This window comes from Dermochelys coriacea, chromosome 11 (genome assembly GCF_009764565.3).
Source record: "Dermochelys coriacea isolate rDerCor1 chromosome 11, rDerCor1.pri.v4, whole genome shotgun sequence".
In the NCBI taxonomy this organism is placed as follows: Eukaryota; Metazoa; Chordata; order Testudines; family Dermochelyidae; genus Dermochelys; species Dermochelys coriacea.
In genome coordinates this window covers 51,153,732-51,174,754 of record NC_050078.2, presented here as the reverse complement: position 1 = coordinate 51,174,754, position 21,023 = coordinate 51,153,732, and the positions used below count along the sequence as shown (strand labels likewise).

The 21,023-nt window shown below is 40.3% G+C and overlaps 2 protein-coding genes across 2 annotated transcripts in view; both read right to left on the bottom strand.

Annotated features, from left to right (window-relative positions):
- Positions 1 to 5,602: 5,602 nt before the first annotated feature.
- Positions 5,603 to 14,034, bottom strand: LOC122458027. The gene is made up of 4 exons (XM_043504838.1): positions 13,762 to 14,034; positions 9,974 to 10,240; positions 8,043 to 8,279; positions 5,603 to 5,992 (listed from the first exon to the last, which is right to left on the bottom strand). Exons 1-4 carry the CDS (start codon positions 14,000 to 14,002, stop codon positions 5,781 to 5,783), a joined length of 957 nt encoding a protein of 318 aa, XP_043360773.1. The 5' UTR covers positions 14,003 to 14,034; the 3' UTR covers positions 5,603 to 5,780.
- Positions 14,035 to 15,937: 1,903 nt separating this feature from the next.
- The window catches only part of LOC122458159 (sushi repeat-containing protein SRPX-like), a 93,642-nt gene continuing 88,556 nt past the window's right edge, over positions 15,938 to 21,023 (bottom strand). Inside the window, exon 5 of the mRNA XM_043505451.1 lies at positions 15,938 to 16,069. Coding sequence (XP_043361386.1) covers positions 15,978 to 16,069 — 92 coding nt within the window. The 3' untranslated portion in view covers positions 15,938 to 15,977. The remainder of the gene's footprint in view (positions 16,070 to 21,023) is intronic.

Here is a 21,023-nt window from a genome sequence, read left to right as displayed (position 1 = left end):
TTCGATCGATTTTTCCCCCCTCCCCCCGCACCAGTGTAGACCAGGGCTTAGCCTATTTCACATCAAGTCATAGAGTTCTCCACAAACATAATGCATCTGCAGAGTCCAGGGTCATCAGTGAATCTGCCTAACAACTTTCCTGTTGCACTAACAGTTCAATAACAAATCTCACCATGTTGTAAAATGCATATTTATTTTTGCAGCATATTCTGTAAGTAGATGAGTAGAAAAGCAGCTGGGAAATGTATTTTGCAGCTATGACTGATGATCACATAATAACCCAAATATGTTTTAATTATGATAAATTATGGACTTTGAACTTTAAAGAACATCTGGCTTCTGTTTGAAGAGATGCCTGACAGTACAACATTGCTAAACTAATGTGAAATAAGAAAAGGAGTACTTGTGGCACCTTAGAGACTAACAAATTTATTTGAGCATAAGCTTTCATGAGCTACAGCTCACTTCATCGGGTACATTCAATAAAGTGAGCTGTCGCTCACGAAAGCTTATGCTCAAATAAATTTGTTAGTCTCTAAGGTGCCACAAGTACTCCTTTTCTTTTTGCAAATACAGACTAAGATGGCTGCTACTCTGAAACCTGTCATAATGTGAAATAGTTTCCTTTTGACAACTTATTTAATTTTGTCAGATGAAGAGCAAAGGCCATAGCATTTTTTGATAAATAAAATAGACTAAGGCAGTCTGTGACACAGTTGTATTAGACAAAGATGAGTCATGTGCCATAGCACACAAGAAATGCCAGGTATGTTAAAATAACTAAGCCAAAATTTTAGGAAAGGGGTTACAATTACACAGTGATAAGCATGATCAAAGAAGCAACTTAAAAGACTCCAGTTCAGCAAGGTACTAAAGCATGTGGTTAACTTTAAGCATAGGCATAGTCCTTTTGAAGTATATTAAGTAGTTCCACAACTGGTCCCCTTGAAGTCAACAATGCTGCTATGACAAATTATACCAACTGTGGCTCTATCCCCATGTGACCACTTACATGGTTACATTCCTTGCTGAATAGGAGCCTATAGCACTGATAGTAGTTAACTTCAACTACCCGCATATAAAGCAGTCAACTATAATATCAGAGAAACAATATCTTGACATCTTCCACAATTGTTTCCTGGTATTAATACAAGCACATAAGTCAATGAAAAGAATAGAAATTATGGCTTACAAAATCTAAGATGGAAATTAGGTTGGCAAATGGGGAATTGAAAGAGCAATTAGCCAAAGATATAAAAATAAATACCAAGACATTGTTTACAGAGGTTGTAAATGGAGTGCATGCCAAAGAATCAGTGTATTCATGAGCCCTCCCGAGGGATCAGTTAAAGGAGATAAGGATGTTGCAAAGAAGCTTTCTTCGTAATAGTCTTCAGCACAGAGGATGGGGGGAAAATACCTACTCTTTTTCATCGACTAAAAAACATAGAATGGATAAAGATTCAGGATGAGAAAAAGCAGGAGCTGGAATTAATTGACAAATTAAACAATGGCAAGTTGCAAGGCCTGGATGAAGTCCATCCAAGCATTCAAAAGGAATTTAAGAATAAAGAGACTGAACTGATTAAAAAATATTCAAACTCACATTAAAATCAGCTATGGTACCAGAGATCTGGAGGGGAAAGTGCTAGAAGGGTTCCTGGGAATTACAGACTAGTATGTGTATTTTACTTTGATACCAGTTAATTGGTCAGAACCTTAAAAACTTGGCTGAATAGGATATGATAGGCAACACACACTACAGTTTCTTGGAAGGCATACCAACCCTTTTCTAGCTAATAGATATATTTACGTCGGTCAACAAAGTAGCAGATAAAGGAAAAACAAGTAAATATTTATTTGCACTTTCAGAAAGCCTTTGATAATATCATTCACAAAAGGCTAAAGTGCTGTCATGAATTAGAAATTTGCAGTAAGAGACCAAACAAAGAATAGGAATAAACTGTTAATTTTCAACATGGTAGTATCTACTGGATCGGCCATACTAGGGGTTGGTGGTGATTAAAAGTGGTTGAACAGTGACATAGCACAGCGGTTCTCAACCAGGCATCTTCAACCCTGGAGTTTTTATAGCATGTTGAGGGGGTCCTCAGCAAGAAAAAGGTCGAGAACCCCAACAATTGTTTTGACTAGAGCAGACAATGAGGAATTCCAGAGAGCTCAAACAAAGCTTGGTCTTTCTAACTGTCTCGAGACATCCATTGAAGGGATATGTAATCTTGCAATGCAGTACTTAGCTCTAAATGTGTATGTCTTTAATCCAGAAGTTAGTTTACAAAGGGTCCTATGTGATATGTCTATTTATACTGTAAGTATTTTCACTTTCTCATGACAGGTGATACTCACACCATTCAGTCGCTAGAAAGTTACGACCAAAAACTTCATGAAATACTGAACTGACAACAGAGGCCAAAAAAATCAACAAGCCAGGCAATTCACCATTGAAATTAAAATTCTCACTGTAATAGGACTTGCTACCTCTTAGGGTTGATTACAAATATGACATTTGGCATTCACTATTTGTTGCACAGCAGGTGGAGCTGAGGTTAAAATTCCTGCCATAATCATGAAGTTCCTGGCTTTTGTTGGTTTGTGGCAACTTTTTTTTTGTTCCCGTTCTCTACTGCAAGTACTTGGTAACAGAAACTGAAAGCATAGGTACTTGTGCTCAGGTTTTTGAGCCCCTACTCAATTCATCAGGATGTGTGGCATTTATTATTAGAAAGACTGGGCCACACTCTCATTTTAATTTCAAAGATGAGAGCAATTTACTAACAGAAACCTAAACTGGTACGACCAAAAAGAGTGTTCAGTTTACGTTTCCCATAATAAATTGTTTGTTAACTCACAAAACGAAAGCAGCAGGAACCTTATTTTCATTGACATCTAAACATTACGAATAAAGAATGCTGAATTTAGGTAGGCTTTGTTTTAATAAATCAAGAATCATAACGATGTCTAGGTCCCAGCATTCCTGCTGTTTATTTCATTATAGGTCCCAGCATTCCTGCTGTTTATTTCATTAAGAACTAGTTTAACTATCTTTATATTTTTTCCTCTGCCTTAATGTAACAATATGAATACTGACCAGTTATACTGCGCTTTTCAGATGTAGCTCTCCAAATTCTTTAGAAACATTGGCAAGCATTAGTATCCCACTGTAAATATGGGAATACTGAGGTATAGACCAGGGTTTTCAACCTTTTTCTTGCTGAGACCCCTTTTGACATGCTATAAAAACTCCAGGGCCCAGCAGGAGAGCGGGGCATAGGCAATTTCACTTCTATTTTTTGGGAGGGCAAGGGCTAGCTCCACACAGCAGGGTCCAAGGAGAGAGTGCCACTTCCACCCTGCTGACTCACCTCACCTGCCTGTCAGGATTCCCGGGGTGGGGCATGGAAGGGGTGCTATCAAAAAAATATAACTCAAATGGGGGACTCAGCTCAAAAAGTTTGAAAACTGCTCCAGGTGCAGGGGGAGGAAGTAGCTGGGGCTGTGTACGGGCGAGGGGAGTAGCTCAGGATGCAAGCATGGAGTAGCTGGGGGCTGTATGCGGGCGGGGGGGTAGCTCAGGGTGCAGGGAGGGGTAGCTGGGGCTGTGTGCAGGCAGGGGAGTAGCTCAGGGTAGAGGCAGGAGATGGGTAGGGGCTGTGTGTGGGCAAGGGGGTAGCTAAGGGTGCAGGCTGGGTGGGGTAGCTCAGGGTGCAGGCAGGGGATACCTAGGGGCCGTGTGTGGATGGGGGGTAGCTAAGGGTGCAGGCAGGGGGTGGCTAGGGGCTGTGTGGGAGTGTGGGGGGGGAGCTCAGGATGCAGGGAGGGGGTAGCTAGGGGCTGTGTGCGGGCGGAGGGTAGCTGGGGCTGTGTGCAGGCAGGGGGCTAGTTCAGGGTGCAGCAAGAGAGTAGCTGGGGCTGTGTGTGCAGGCAGGGGGGGGCTAGTTCAGGGTGCAGCAAGGGTGTAGCTAGGGAATGCACAGGTGGGGGGTGGGGGAGCTCAGGGTGCTGGGAAAACAATCGCTAGGGACTCTGTGCCAGGAGGGCTCCCCCTGCGGAGGTTGCTCCCTGAGGGCTCTGCTGGCCCCAGAGCTGGGTCCCTCCACCCAGGTGTGAGCAGTCAAAGAGGGCTGGGAACTGAGGAGCAGCCACAACCCCAGACACCAGCAGCAGACGGGGGAATGCCACAGCTGCCCACTCCATGGCTCCACCTGCCCCGCACTGCCTGGCTCTGGCTTCCCACCTACAATCTGACCAAGGGCTGGGCCTGAGGGGGGGATGGGGGAAAGGAGGCAGTGGGGAGACTGCTCTGCTCTGGGTAAGGCACTGCAGTTTGGGGGGGCAACACCCTTATGCCCCCCAACTCTGCCCATGGACTCAGGGCTTCTGCCTGCGGGGAACGCCAGGGCTCAGGGCTCCAGTCCTGCACAGCTCACAACTTCATTGGGCAGGGAGGGGGAAACACTGGGGCTCTCGGCTTCAGCCCCCCCCCCCCAGTCCCGGCTTCAGCCCTGCAGAGGGGGCCGGAGCTCAGGGCACTGGGTTTCGGCTGCGGGGCTCTGCACCCCCTCTGTCCCCCAAAAGGGCTCACAGTCCCCCGGGGAGCAGCAAACCGTAGGTTGAGAACCTCTGGTACAGACAACTTAAGTGACTTACCCAACATTTCACAGCAAGTTAATGGCCAAACAAGGAACTTTCTCCTGACTTTCCAGAGCCCTAATGAGTAGACTACATTTGTCTTCTATCTTTTTCTGCGAAAATAGCTATACTAGGCCAAATCATCAGCTGGTAAAAATGACACAACTACATTTCAGTTAAGAGCGAGAGCAAGCTATGCCAGCGAAGGCTCAGACACAGTGTCTTTATCTAATTCAGGCAACTACAGATATCAGTTGCTAGGTAGTGATACTACCGACGCTGAATCCAAGACAAGACATAAATATTGATATATTTTAATTCTGGACAGGACTGACCTTGTTATCTGTAAAATAATTTTACAGTCCAATTCACAATATAGAATAGAGGCCATTAACAAGCAGGGCTGGTCATAAAGTTGAATGAAACATGGGGGAGAAAAAAATCCCTCTAAATTTTTCATGGAAAATTGTTTTTTTTCAACCAGTTCTATTGATACTCAGTATTTGCATGCCCTTATCACAAAGTTCTAATAGATACTGCCTATTCTAATACTAGGATGAAAAAGACTGTCATAATCTTACATAACTCTGAGGAGCATAATTATTGACAAATACTGACTTTTTAATAGCAGCCACTCTACTCTGAAACAACTTAGTGTAACTTTGTGTTAACAAATATCCCCATAATGACACTCCTACATATGGCTTCAAAATTGTCCTCACCAGTTTTACATTATAATTAAAAAATAAAAAAGTGGAAGCCACCCAAAAATCCCCAAATGTAACACACTAGTATCCTGTCGCCTATCAGTCCATGTCTATAACTCACAATGCCAAATTTCTCAAGTAGTAGCAAAAATAGGGGAAGCTCAAGATATTTGACCATTTTCTTTTGCACCAGTAAAAACCAACCAACCAACCAACCTGTGGTTTAAAGTTCAGTTTCATCCACAGAAGAAAGAAAATGATAGTGATTATATTTTTACCCTAATTTTATTTTACAAGAGGAAATAAAAGTTACAGCACAAACTGCTTTCAAGGAACAGTCTGAATACTTGGATAATGTGTAGTTCTCACATGCATGAAAATACATTCTAAAAAAAAAGTAACAAGCAATACAGTCATTCCATCTCACATGCTTCCACAGAACACTGTTACATTGCGGTAGCCATTCCACTTTCTGCAGAACTCTCTGTTTAATTTACAGTACTGATAAGCTGAAGTTTTCCTCTGAAAATATTCCAAGTGTCCTACCAGCACGTCTTGCACTGCTCTGTCATGGCAGTCACCATCAAAGTAAAAGTTCTGATCAACAACTTTTGGCTTTTTATGGATATCTGGTTCTAAAGAAACAGGCAAAGAAAATACAGGATTAATTTTGACCTAGCCGGTCACCTCAGTGATGCAGAACATCCTATTTTTCAATTTATACGTACCAAACGCTATGAGGATAGTTTTGATTTTAATGTTTACATATCTGGAACTTTTAATACGACAAATATCCTAAAATTGGTAAGATTAAAGGTAAGGACTAAGGCTCACATTGCTTTTAGTGGGTTTTGAATGAACCCCTAGAAAAAGGACCCTGCAAAGACTTACAAATGTGTTTGTAATCTGAAGTATATAAACTGACTGGGTTTACTCTCATGCTTATCATGACACACATGTATATATTTTTGCAGGATCAGGGTCAAAATAAATAAAATGAATAGGAGAGAATGCAATCAAAATTATGCCAACGATTTTCTGAATTTTGAGCATGGCAAGCTGAAGAGAGAGACTGAAGAAAAATTTTATATCATAGACCCTTTTGCCTGGAACAATGCTTCATGTTCATTCTCTCTCTCTCTCTCTTTAGGCCTAGGATGAGTCAGGGGAGAGGGCATGGTCATGACCAATGCGTCCACAGTCTTCACGCATCCACCTTCTAGAAGCCACTATGAAGATGTATGGGCTATAGTTACTACTGTAACCCTGGGACTGTCGAAGCAACTAAAGATGAGTCACATGGATGTCTCAGGATGTGCTAGTGGGTTCTTATAATTATTTATACTGTGATAGTATTCAGAATAGCGAGACACTTTCCAAACACAAAGATAGACACAGTTCTGCCCCCAAAAGAGCCAAAAAACTTATATAGATTCATATATTCCAAGGATAGACGGAACCGCTGTGATCATCATCTGAACTCATGTATAACACAGGCCACAGAACTTCCCCAGAATAATTCTCAGAGCACAGATTTCAGAAGTACATCAAATTTTAATTTAAAAATTATCTGTGATGAAGAATCTACCTATGGTAAATAGTTCCAATGGTTAATTACTCTCACTGTTAAAAATGTATGCTATATATCCTGTTTGAATTTGCCTAGCTTCAACTTCCAGCTACTTGATTGTGTTATACCTTTCTCTGCTAGATTGAAAAGTCCATTAGCAAATATTTGTTCCCTATATAGGCCCTTACAGCGTGTAACCAAGTCACCCCTTAATCTTCTCTTTATTAAATTAAATAGATTGAGCTCTTTAAATCTATCCCTATAAGACATGTTTTTTCTAGTCATTCTTGTGGCTCTTCTCTGAGTCCTTCCCAATTTATCAATGTCCTTCTTAAATTGTGAACACCAGAACTGGAGACAGGGTTCCAGCAGCAGTCATACCAGTGCCAAACAGAGAGGTAAAATAACCTCTCTACTTCTACTCGAGATCCTGTGTTGGTGCAGCCAACCATTACGCGTTCACCCTTTTGGCTACAGCATTGCACTGGGAGCTCACATTCAGGTGATTCTCCACCACAACTCACAAATCTTTTTAAGCGTCATGGTTCCCAAGACAGAGTCCGCCATCCTGTGTGTATGGCCTACATGCTTTGTTTACAAATGTATACATTTACATTTAGCCACTTTAAAAGGCTTATTGTTTGCTTGTGCCCAATATGCAAGCCCTAGAAAGGTCCCTGTGCAAGTCCTATATATTCAGGTTCTGTTCTTGTAAAAAGTAATCAGTTAATAAAGCAATGGTGCTTTATTCCTGTAATCCCCCGCTGGTTAGAGAGTGGATGGTCTCTCATTGATATGGCTCCATTTTCTGTATAAAGACTCAGGGTTGGTGATCAGAACACAGCTCTTCAAGGACATAATTAATGTGAAATATCTATACTCCCTCAGCATATTTTAATCTATAATTAAGTAAATCAAGCAGCTGAACTCAACCCACCTCAAGTGCTGATTTGAGAAATCAGACAAGTGTTATTTATAGAAAAAGGGTAAACTGCTTTTAATGAATACTTGAAATATAATTTACATGCCATGAGGCTCATCAAAGTGGTGAAAATATAACATGAAAATAATTTTTAATTAGTTACAAAGCTTTTCATTCATTTAAACTTTCTTACCTAGGCACTTATGGTTTAAACTTGGCAAATTTGGGCCAATGGGCGTGAATGTGCTTGTGAAGGTCCACCAAAGTCCCTCCTCTGAGCATGCATATATTGGATATGGATCCCTGCTAAACTGGTATTTGCTTTGACACAATACAATACAGTCAATGGTCATGAGGTCCATGCCTTCCACTGACGGATAGCCACAGACTATGGCTCCATGCTCCGGCAATTCCATGGTGCATGCAATTGCTTTGTGTATACATAAAAAAAGACAACAATAAAAACTGAGTTAATAATGGGTTACACTGTTTACATGTACTAAAAAGCAAATTATGCAAAATCTTAACAGAAATTCTTAAAATATTACTATAAATTCATATGCACGATAATAATGTCGCTGTTGGGTAAATCTTCAAGATGATGTGAATAGCCCCCTACTGCATGTAAAGGGAAAGCAATTCTTATGTGCCTATTTGTGTAACATAGGAAAAGTTTGGGATTGAACCCCTGTGTGGGCATAAGACTCAGCCAGTCTTCAGCAATTCATTATAGCATTATACTGGAAATAGTATTTGGGAGCATGTATGGACATAAGAACATAAGAACGGCCATACTGGGTCAAACCAAAGGTCCATCTAGCCCAATATCCTGTCTTCCGACAGTGGCCAGTGCCAAGTACCCCAGAGGGAATGAACAGAACAGGTAATCATCAGAAGGAACACAGCTAAAATTTTCAGAAGTGTTCAGGGAATTGGTGTTACCTACTCCTGGGGTACTCTGTGGAAAGTGGGTTCTTAGTAGCCCTGAAAATCAGGCACAAGATGTCTCAAATGGGATACCCCACACAACTGTGGCACACAAAATGAGTGAGTGACCACTTCTGAAAACTTGTTTGTTACAGATGATTTCTTTTAATAGAGAGGAGCCTGAATCAGAATATCAGATCTTTCCCCTCAAGCCTTGTCTCTGCCCCAACTTCCAATCTGGAGCCAAACTTTGCCTCTGAGGCTCATATTTCATTATAACAGGTTGGTTTGAATTTTATAACTTGTGTTAAGATCTGTATCTGGAGCCACTGAAGGAAGCAATTCTTTACACAGAGCTGACACATAGGCTTCAGTGAAAAGCTAGTGTGCTATGTGAGGACAGAGAGCAAAGCTGTAAGAACCGGGAAGGGCCATCCCTATACATTTTGGTGCACTACACAGCCCCCACCCCCCACCAGGAGCGCCAGGCCTCTGGCAGGGGGGAAGCAGGAGCAGGCTTGGGGGCAGAGGGGAAATCATCCCCGCCGCAGCACAAGCCGGTGGAATGGAGTGGGTTGGGGTTGGGTCATTCCACTTCCTGACGCCCAGTGAGCGAAGAGCAGGCCCATCCACTCTGCTCCCTTGGCTCCCAGGCTTTGGGGGAAGGGGGGGAACCACCCCCCAGCCGTCATCCATGGTGCAGAGCGGGCTGGGTCTGGGTTGCTGCACTTCCCGCCACCACCGGTGAATGTAGGTCTGACCCTGCTGCAGTCCTCAGGGGAGTGGGATGGGTGGGAAAAGGCAGGGCAGGGACAGAGCAGGGGCATGGGCTTTGGGGAAGGGGTGAAGTGGGGGCAGAGCGGGGGCAGAGCAGGGGTGGGAAGAAGTGGGGCTGGGGGGGGAGCAGGGGCTGGAGCAGCACACAGCTGTGTAGGGCACCAGGAAATTTGGTGCCCCAAAGTTCCTGGTCCCCTACGCAGCTGCGTACTTTGCTTATGGGTAGGGACAGCCCTGGAGCTGGGGAGGGGGAACATGTTTTCACCCTTGCATATAAATGGCCTGTAAATGTAGACAAAATGTGAGGGTTTATATCCTCACTTGGTATTAATAATCAAACAATAAATGCCACAGGACAATTAGCATTAATACTTCATTATATTCTATTCTGTTGACCTTGAGTATAAGCCAAACACATACATTTCACAGAGATCTCAAAGGAACATTTGGCTTGGTTTCCTGAAATATCTGTTGCTATATATTCCACTGAATATTGGCCATATGCCAGTTTGTCTCCATTATTAACATTGGACCCTCCTTTTATGATTGTCAGTGGACCCCTGGAGTTGTCTTCAAACACAGGCTCCTTCCAAGACAATTCGGGCAAGTCATTCCAGTAGGGGTTTCCTTTTTTGGTTTCTATCTCAATGTTCTGAGGACAGGAGATCACTACAGGTGGTTCAGTATCTGAGGAAAGAACAATACACATAATAATATATATCAGACTTTGGCTATTCCAAATGCTAAGAAGCATAAGAAAGTAATATTGATAGTCTATGTTTCACAATAAGATGCAATGAGACAACCCTGCTGCTCAGATCTAAGGTTATTTAACTGCATGTTTCTTAACTGAATAGAATTGCAATACACTTTATGCAAAGGCATTGTGCCATTGTACAGTATTTAAGACATTTGGACCAGATCTGGATCCTAGGGAAGTCGATGGGAGATTTGCCAATGCTTAGCAATAGTGCCAGGATTCGGCCCATAATTAGTTCTCAACAAAGCATATTGATTTTACTTACAATGGGCTAAATTTTTCTCTCCATTATCCCAGTTAAACTTTACTGAAGTCATCGGGCTTCACACTGAGTGTAACTGAGAGGAGAATTTCACCAGGACTTAGGGTTTGATGGGTTTTCAAAGGTATTTAGGGACTTGCAGAACAGCACTTTAATATCTTTGAAAATATGGCTCTTAAAGCTTAAAAAAAAAGACATTAATTAGACATATCAGGATACTTTTAGGACATAAATGCTTCACCCACCTTTGAAAAGTGACATCTATGCCGCCCACCGCGTAGCGCATACTCAGGAAAGGTTGTGCACTGCCTTTGGCACCTTATGTAACGTGTACCTGTGCAAAGGGAGTGCAATGTGGTGTAAATTACTGCCAAATCAGAATGTGAAAGTAAAAATTGCCTAAGCCAATTGAAACTATAGGAGAATTTGGGTTGAATAGAATACACTTACTCAACTGGAATTTAGTCAAGTCACCACACTGCTCTTGGCCTTCCCCCAGAATCTTTATCCCCATGTTCTGGAGAACAATTCTTCTATAATGGGGATCCTTTAAATGGGAATTTCAGAAAATTCCCATTGCATTGTGTGATGTGGGCAAAATATTTCCATTCTGATTTTTAAAATGGCTATTTTTCACTTTTCTCTAAGACTAAATAGCTCTTGTTTTCTACAGGGGCTTGTTCACTAGACTAAGAATCTCTAGTAAACAGTTTGCTGCAGCTGTAATTAAAAGCTAATTAAATTGGGCTCTATTTGAAATATATGAAATCTTTAATGAAGTACAAAAGACATGGGTGAGGTTTTTCATAGGAGTGGGTGGGTGAGATTCTGTGGCCTGCGCTGTGCAGGAGGTCGGACTAGATGATCAGAATGGTCCCTTCTGACCTTAGTATCTATGAATCTATGAATTGAATCAGGAAGCTTGCAGGGAAATAATAAAAAAAAATTATTTAAAGCAAAAATGGAAACTTGTCAACAAAAGAATACAAATAGCAAAAAAAGCCCATATTTTGGCACAGACATTTATGGCACAGCATACAGATAGGATACTGTGACATGGCAGTATAAAGAAGCAAATTCAGGTAATCTTGAGAGCTCTGAACACTTAAAAGCAGAGAGAGCCAAAAATAGGATCCCTAAAATTTTCCCCCGAATTTGAAGGTGATCTAAATGTGACCTTTTTAAAAAGTCAAATAGATAGATAGATAGATAGATAGATAGATAGATAGATAGATAGATAGATAGATAGATTGTTAAATAAATTTGATCTGCCTACGTAACACAGGGTAAAACAGAAAGAGTTACACAACTAGCAAGGCTAATTGACCCTGATTCAACCTTTAGAGATATATTAATAGATAATAGTTGTGGTTTTTTGTGTGTTTACATATATATTGTTAGACGTTGACTGTGTAACCAAACGGCTCCTGTATGTCGCTGTATTCTGTCAATTCAGAGATCAAAAGGAGATGTTAACATTTAGATGAACTGTGAGTGTAGTAATATCATTGTCTTCATTTCTCTTTGAAGTATGTAGTAAATTACCTGTAAATGGCAGGAGATGGACAGTTGCCTTATGTTAACTCATATAGCTAATTACCGGTGATGCTTAGGAAATAGGAGGTTACTTCAAAGCCACTATTCTTCACCCAAGGAACACCTGCTGTCAAGAGGCTTACAATAGCCAGCCAGGGATTTATAAAAAGAGCTCTTGAGCCTGCATGTCAGATCTGCTTAAGCTTCATCCGGGGAAGTTTGAGTCACAAGACAAAGATCCCCAGATCCAGCCTGGGTCACCCTGATATTGGCCATTGGACTGTGACCTACAGAACGGATTCTGAAAGAACCTTTTGTAACTCTGAAGCTCACCATCTCTACTATGAAACTGACCTAAGAACTTTATTCAAAACTGTATGTATAATGACCTTTTAACCAATACTCTCTCTCTTTTCTTTTTAAATAATTTTTAGTTTATTTAATAAGAATTGGCTGTAAGTGTGTATTTGGGTAACATCTGAAATAATCAGTGGCCTGGTGGGTAATGTGTCTGATCCTTTGGGCTTGGTAGAACTTTTTATATGATGAACAAGATTTTCAGTAATCCTCATCATATTTGACTTGGCTGTCTGGGTAGGAGCCCAAGGCTGTGTTGTTTTAAGGCAACTGTGCTTTTGGCTTCTGGGTAACCAGTAAGGTATTGTAGAAGCTGTTGTATTGCTGGCTTGCTGAATCTAATTATTACAAATAACCTCCAGTTTTGGGGATCATCTGCCCCGTTCTTTGCAGTTTGCCCTGATTGAACAATCTCAATGTGGCCCCCGCCCCCAGAGCCCTGGTCACAACCTAGTTTTTGGCTTGATCCACAAGTAGCAAATAATAAAACGTTGTGAGAGAGTCTATCCTACCAGTCTTTCACTCTGGACTGCAACTAAAATGAACAACACCAAAAATTAACAGCAAAAGTCCAGAACAAAGAAGATGAATTACAATGAAACAAAACTTTTTAATGTTTGTCCACCTTGCTTCTACCCAATCCACAAAAAGAGAGAAAGGGCTCATTGCCATCATGTTCCCAAACCAACGTCACCTACAGAAGTACTTGTATGGCAGATCTCCCTGAGTGCCTTTATTGTGGACTCATTTTCATTCATCCCACTTCTGAGGACCTCTGCAGAATCATATCTTTCAGCTAATACATTTTGGATTCAAGTAAAGGTTGACACACTGATCTTACAGCTGTCTATCCTTTCATAATTTCCACATAGCTTCTATGAGATGCATTGGACTTTGACACATTACACACTTCTGTAAACTCATGCTCACCTGAAGTACTTTCTGAAAGCCAATGTTTAGTACATTACAATACAGCTGTTATATTTTAAAATATATGATTTTGATGAGTTAAATAGATGTAGTTTAAAGCAAGTAGAAAAGGATTTCCAGCTCCCATCAAGAATGATGGGAGCTAATGGTGCACATTAGTGATAGGTTAGGGCATTAAATATGTATGCCTTTAAGATTATGGTTTATGTTATGCCTCAGCTAATCACAAATGATTGCATATTATGAATTACCACAAATGGAGAGAAGACATTATGAAGCATATTAAAAAACAGGTAGGAGAAAAAATACTGTCCACCACTACCACAGTGACATTAACAATGTTCTGAAAAGACAATTTGTTACCTCTTTGGTTGTTTCCAGGCCCACAGTTAACAGAAAGATCTGATATTCTGACATTGCCACAGGTGTTTGGGTGTCTGTTGCACTGGGAAATAACTGAGGGATCTTTGGCTACAATTTGTTCCACAGTTACTAGGATGTTTTTTTTCACAGCCTGTTCATTGCAGTCACCCTCATAGTACTGTAGTGAATCTCCTCTTCTGGACCCTGAACGACTCCTGACTGTTAATAGTTCGTATAACATGAGGTTAGTTCATAAAGATATGTCCAAAATGGTGCCATGATGCACAAAAGTGTTATGGAGTTTTCATATACTAGAGAGTAGAGTCCTGGTAAGCACAAATGTATCACATTACCAATTTTTCTCTTAAACACAAGGCCGCAACAGAAAGCAGCATGAGGGATTTATCAAAGCCATAAATATACTGATCAATACTTGAATGAGGGGTAAAAATGTCATTTTGGTTTCACGTGTAAGATTCTAGCTCAAATAAAAAAGAGGCTATTTGTGATGGTTTCAGTTTATCACATACAACCTGACAGTAACAAATTTACAACCTGAGTAGCACACTGCCATTTCTGGTTTCAGAGTAGCAGCCGTGTTAGTCTGTATTCGCAAAAAGAAAAGGAGTACTTGTGGCACCTTAGAGACTAACAAATTTATTAGAGCATAAGCTTTCGTGAGCTACAGCTCACTTCATTATGCTCTAATAAATTTGTTAGTCTCTAAGGTGCCACAAGTACTCCTTTTCTTTTTGCCATTTCTGGTAACACATCACAGACTTTCAGTGTTAACAGAGGGGTCCATGCAAAAAAAATCTTGCTCCACACTCTTGGTTTGAGCTTTCAGAAAGAAACTGGCCCACACTTTCTGTGTCATCTGCAATTGCTTACCATAGACAGATGACTGGGGATACCTCTGTTAGACCCTGTCTCCATTTATACACCCCATTCAAATGATAAAACTATGTTTTGACATTCAAAATTAATCCATCTTCAGATTAGATTAATTGCCTGTGATGTCGCCAATCCCCAACAAGATACCTCAATTTGATCCCCAAAGCCACGAAAGCCTCTACTGGGGGTAGTACAGACCTGCACCAGTCAAGCAAGAGTTCCAGAATGCATTGTGCCTCAGGCAGGCCCACTGGAGAACCCAGGTTAAGTAGTTATGACACCACCCTTGGAAAGTTTATTTCCTGCATTTTTTCCAGTTAGTGCAGAGACGGTATGGGACTGCTCTGCGTCCTTTGCAGAAGCTAATGCAGACAACACTCTATGGTGCTATTCCATCTGGCCCTGTTTCCTTAAATATATGGTTCTTTTGCCTCCTTGGAGTCCTTCTTGGATCTGTTTAAGAAATTATGTTCTCTTTCAAATTCTATTTGAAAAGTATCCAATAAAAATGGCCAGTAGAGTACTCACCAGTAAGGGCTTGTCTACACTGGGAAATATACCAAAATAGCTATTTCAGTATAACTCTACAAGTGGACACACTTATTCTGGAATAAGACTGCCCTTTTCTGATTTAACTTAATCCATTTAGAAATTATATATTAAAATTTTAAATAATTATTCCAGAATAGGTATTTTGGTAAATGTCCAAGCGTAGACAAGCACTAGAGTACACCTTCCTTCTGTAGTGATGGGGAGGTGAGGGAATAGCATTAGGCTTGCAAGTCTCAGGAAGTATTTTAGAAGACCTCTAAGTCAAAAGTTAAAGGATCTTTGCTCAACAATTTAGTATTAGCCAGACAGTTGTGCTACCTTAAAAACATTAATAATGCTGAGAAATTGCCTTCAAAATCTAAAATACCTGTTCTCCATAACCAACAAAAATAACTATATTTTGTAGGACCTACACACACTATTTGTGTCTGTTCAACTCCTGACACTATACACGATGCTAGTGAATAATCATGGTAGTAAGCAATACTAAACCATAATGGCTTTTGTTATTAGAAACATGGGGAGGGAAGGAGAAGTAAAGACTTGCTAAAAGGAAACAGGCAAAATGTGTAGTGAGAGAGTTTATTGTCAAGCCTCTTAGGAAGGCTGTCAATAAAGAGGGAAAACCCGTTGCACATACACACATACTTAATTATGATCAGACTTTGCAGGAGAAGCAAAGTGGGTAAATTCTCAGGCCAACTTCTGCTCTTACACCACAGTTTCCGATGGAAACCAGTGCTTTTCATGCAGAATGGTACACAGAACTGTCATTTGTTCATTCCATTGCCAGGATAAGATAATGTTCCACAAGCCAAAGACCCATCAGTGGGAGGTTGGGCAGTGCACGAAAGATCTGGCTCTAAGAGCAATATAAAAAATATTGAAGTATCAAGTCCATTAGTATCACTGTTGTAGAAATACAGTAAGTAAACTGCCCACAAAGAAATACATGCTTGTAACTTTTTTTTTAAACAGTTAAGTTCTTTACTGAATTATACCATTTCCAAGTGCTTAGGACATCTGGGATGCTCAGAGTGGGTTATTTCTAGAACTCTTTGAAATTGTATGTTCAAAGCTTTTTTTAATGAAACTTTTCCATTTTTCAAAACCAAGTACCTTCATGGAGTCTTCATTTTTTTCCCCAAGTTTTACTGGAAATGAAACTGAAATATTAAACTTAAGACATTTCAAATGACAGCTATTCAGTTTTCTTGTTTGTTCCCCTTTGTGCCACTGTGTGCAGCAGAATGAAGCATGTCTGGGATATGTTTCCTTTTTCATTTTTCTTTTGTCATTTTGTCATTTTTCCAAAGTTGGAAAAGAGAACAATGTAGCAAAAGAAAAAAGAAAAAAATGTAACAGTGGGAAAAGCCTGGGGCATTGTTTTTATAGCATTCAGCACCAAAAAAATGGGGTGGGGGAGAAGGGAAAGGACATGCAAATTCAAAATTATTAAAATCAAAATTCAAATAAGAAAGAAAGAAAGAAAGAAAGAAAGAAAGAAAGAAAGAAAGAAAGAAAGAAAGAAAGAAAGAAAGAAAGAAAGAAAGCTCTGATTTGAATCCTACAAAATGGAAACAAATTGAATTTTTTTGCAAAATTAGTTCCCCATTATTTGATTAGCTGTGAATCTAGTTTTACTGTGTAGCAGAGCAATGTCTTGAACCAGACAGGATATTATATCAGCTCATTTAGTTGTGCATACTCACGAACAGCAATATATGACAAAAGCAAAATACAGCTGATGGGTCAAATCCTCAGCCGGCATAAACTGGCATAAATAATGGAGTTAAACTGATTTACATCAGCTGAGGTGCTAGCTCTCTAACTCACATGTGTAACATGGCCCTTTCTATCTCCAGCAAACTCGTCTACGTTCAGTGCCACTCTCTGACCAGTCACTTTCTCCATTACTGCTCTTCAACCATCTCCCAAATGTCTCTGGGAAGATGTTTTTAACTCAATTCAAACCCATTATATCCTTTGCCATGACCATGTGAGTGTAATGAAGAATCACTACATGTAGTCACAATACAGGCATCAATCAAAACTGTTTCAGAATAGCAGCCATGTTAGTCTGTATCTGCAGAAAGAACAGAAGTACTTGTGGCACCTCAGAGACTAACAAATTTATTTGAGCATAAGCTTTCGTGAGCTACAGCTCACTTCATCGGATGCATTCGATGAAGTGAGCTGTAGTTCACGAAAGCTTATGCTCAAATAAATTTGTTAGTCTCTAAGGTACCACAAGTAATCAAAACTGTGTTGATGATGCTGGGTCTGCCATCTGGGGCTTAAGCGAAAGGGAGCTAATGAAACTTCAAAGCAATCTTTCACTCTAAATTCTTGCATTTCAAAGGAGTTACTGTCTTTGAGACAATGGATACTGTCAACTCCCCATGAAGAGAGACAGTGTATATTGTTCACGCTTAAGTGTACATCCACTAAAGTATTTAACTAACACCATTTGATATTGAAATAGGCAGATCTGAGTCTGTTTACCTCTTCTCCAGGGAGTCCCTTCCCCATTTAAAAAAAAACTCTTAAAGCAATAAATGCATGCTATGTAGCTTGAACACTTTTGCTCCATGAATTTTAGTTAATATATAGTGCACAACCTTTTAGTCAACCATGGTATTTCAACCCCTCTTGTTTACAGTGACACAAGAAGGGGATGCTGCCTTTCAGAGCACAATGTTTGCTCTGGCTTACACATTCCTGAGGAATCATTCCCCTAGGAATGTTTCATGGTTGGAGTATGTGCTGAAAGAAAGGAATCACAGTTATATAGGCCAGCCAGGGCTGACAGGAAAAATAGTAGCATTTACTCCGTGTATGTGTGTGTTAACCTATCAGTTGCGTTCTTCTTCTGAATAAAATAAAACATCTTTCACATCCCACAGTACTTTATAAATAGCTCTTCACTATGCACACATACATATCTGACACATCACTAAACAACAAATCGTTGTTACACTGAGACAGAGAGTTGATTGCAGAATTAGACTTAGAAATATAGTCTGGGGATTAAAGACCAGGCATGTGCACAGCAGTTCCTGACTCTGCCACAGGTTTCCTTACTTTAAATCTCTGTAAAATGGGCGTAATGACACCTACCCATCTTTGTAAAGCACTTTGATATCTTTGAATATAAATCACTCTACAAATGTGACATGTTCTTATTATTCAAAAAATTCAAGAGGATCTTAATATTTTAGCTAGACCCCAGGACCCAGAACAGTGTAGGGAACCCCTCCCACACACACACTCCCTTCTCTGGGGTCACTAGGATCCACATGGTGTATCCCCCATCCAGCCTTGTGGCCTTGGGGAAAACCACAGAGAGAAGCCAGCCAGAGACTCCAGCCAATAGAGCCAGTAGCAGCCAAAGCAGGGATTGCTGCACTGGTGGGGTAAGAGTATATGGGACCCAGCCAGGGCACCATACCGCCCCCCCCAGCCAAAACTGTGCAGAAGGGACCCCACACACTCTGGGGGCACCAGAAGCCAGCCAGAGATTCAATCAGTCGGACCAGAAGCAACCAAAGCAGGGACCTTTTCCACCATTGGCCATTTCAATCAAATTTGTACTAAGTTCTGTCTTTCTTGGCCCTGTGTTCCAATCCCGCCCCTCCCCTCACCTCTCCTCTCCCCAGTCTTTTCACCTCAACTTCACTCCACACCTGCCCCTCCTTACCCCCTTCTCCCCGGCCTGTCTCCCTCACCTTCCTTCTCTTCCATTTTCTTTCCATGTAGCTGATCCCCTCCAAAGTAACCTGAGGATTCTCTGATAGTTTGTCTCCAGCTGACCCATTTTTCCCAGGAGCAGAAGGGGCAAAGGGCCCAAGACTGATATGGAGGCACAGCTCTTCCCAGCTGATAGCCCTGGGAGCAGAACCATGGCTTGTCCCACACAATGGACTGATCACTTTGTAGATGTTCATGGAATTTTCCATTTCCCTCTACAATCCCTACAAAGCCACCTCCCTGTTTACAAGAGGGGATAATCAGGCTCCATGTCACAGTAATGACCTATACAAGATGAGTAAGTGTAAATAGATATTTTTTCTTACATTCAGCTCATGTGCATTTAGTTGACAGAGAGAAGTGTTTGATAATTGAATTACTGTGCTTCCTCATTGAAGTCACTTCCTGATAAACAGCCAAAGTATTTTTTTAAAAATAAATATGACATCTTGAATCATCTAGGCTGCTTGGCTGGACAGAGCTGGTGTGGTGTTATCATGGTACAACAATATGTGTTATTAGTTCTCTTCTAAATAGCAGAACAGAGTCCAACGAAAAACATCATAAATTTATTGTTCTGTTTTGATATAATAATTTGTGGGAAAATAAAAACATGTAAACACAATTGCTCTAGTTCAACTTACATTAGTTTATAAATCCATTTAGTTAAACAGTGCAAATCCCCAAGTAGAGACTCTTATTCCAGTTTAAAACTGCCTTATTTCAATTTAGCTTAAACCAAATTCCTAATCAATTTAAGATAATCCAAAATAAACATAGTGTAAACTGAAATAAGAATGCCCACACAGTCTTTTGCACCAGTTTAAGTAAATCACTGTTAAGTATAGTATTAGACCATAATTTAAACTGCTTCAGTTTTCTTGTGAAAACTAAATCCTATAAAAGTTAGTGCATTTTTTGCATCCATCACCTACTGCAATTTGTGGGGTAAGTGTAGCATTCTGTAATGACATGGATATTTAATTGTCTCATCAAATTCTACAGCTATTGTGCAAGCTGTAGTTATGGGGAAGATCCCATTGTGAAAGGGGAAAAGGTAAGGTATGGAATATTTATGGAAAAGGGAGTGCTCTTCTATGAATGTTATTTTTATATTAAAAATATGGCAAAAGAATAATATACAATATACATCAGTAATATGTGTCCACACTTGGAGATTTGACAATAAAATCCTCATTCGTGCCAGCACCAGCCATGAGGTTCAAGAAATTGCTAGTATTTGACCACCTTAATTAAGCCTGTCAAAGCCTGTTCTGCATTTGATTGATGGTGAGGAAGGTTTTACAAAATTCCTTAATATAGACACAGCAGAAATGACACATATGATTGTGGGGTTTTGTATAGTGAAACTGTTCACATCGTTACAAAACACAGATATTAAGTAAACATCTTTAATGCTCTCTCCCACCACATTGATGAATTTTGCTGTTACATTATGGCTTCTAGGAGATCCCAACAGGAAAAGTAATTTTCTATTTTTTCTTTCTTCCACCTCTAATGATCAAGTTGTCAGCATCGTGGCTTAACTCAAGTATCACTTGCATTTTCCTTTTCATTTAAAAATGTTAATCAATGGTAGCAAAAAATCTTTGTGCTTAAAATAGAGCAGTTTAATTTACAATGAGACCTAAGAAACAACCTGGCAAATTTCAGAGAAGTCCTAATTATTTTTTTAAAAAATCCAAACGCTACTGACTAAAGAACTGGTATATCCATTTGCCATTGATCTTCATCAGGATCTTTCAAATGCCAGGACTTTCTACACATAAAAATTGTGTTAATTTAACTAAATCATTAGAAACTGATATAGTAAAGGAGGTGCAACCCCCTTGTGGGGACATTCTTAAATCAGTTGAGAAAGCCTTATACTAATTTAGCTTAAATCAATGTAAGGTACTCAAACCAATTTAAGATTGTCCACACAATGGTGATTGTACTGACTTAAGTACATCAGTTTCTTAAACAGTTCAGCTAAAATCGGTACAGTTGGTGTGTGTAGACAAGGTATTACTACTGGGTATAGAGTAGTAGCTGGAACAGTGTTA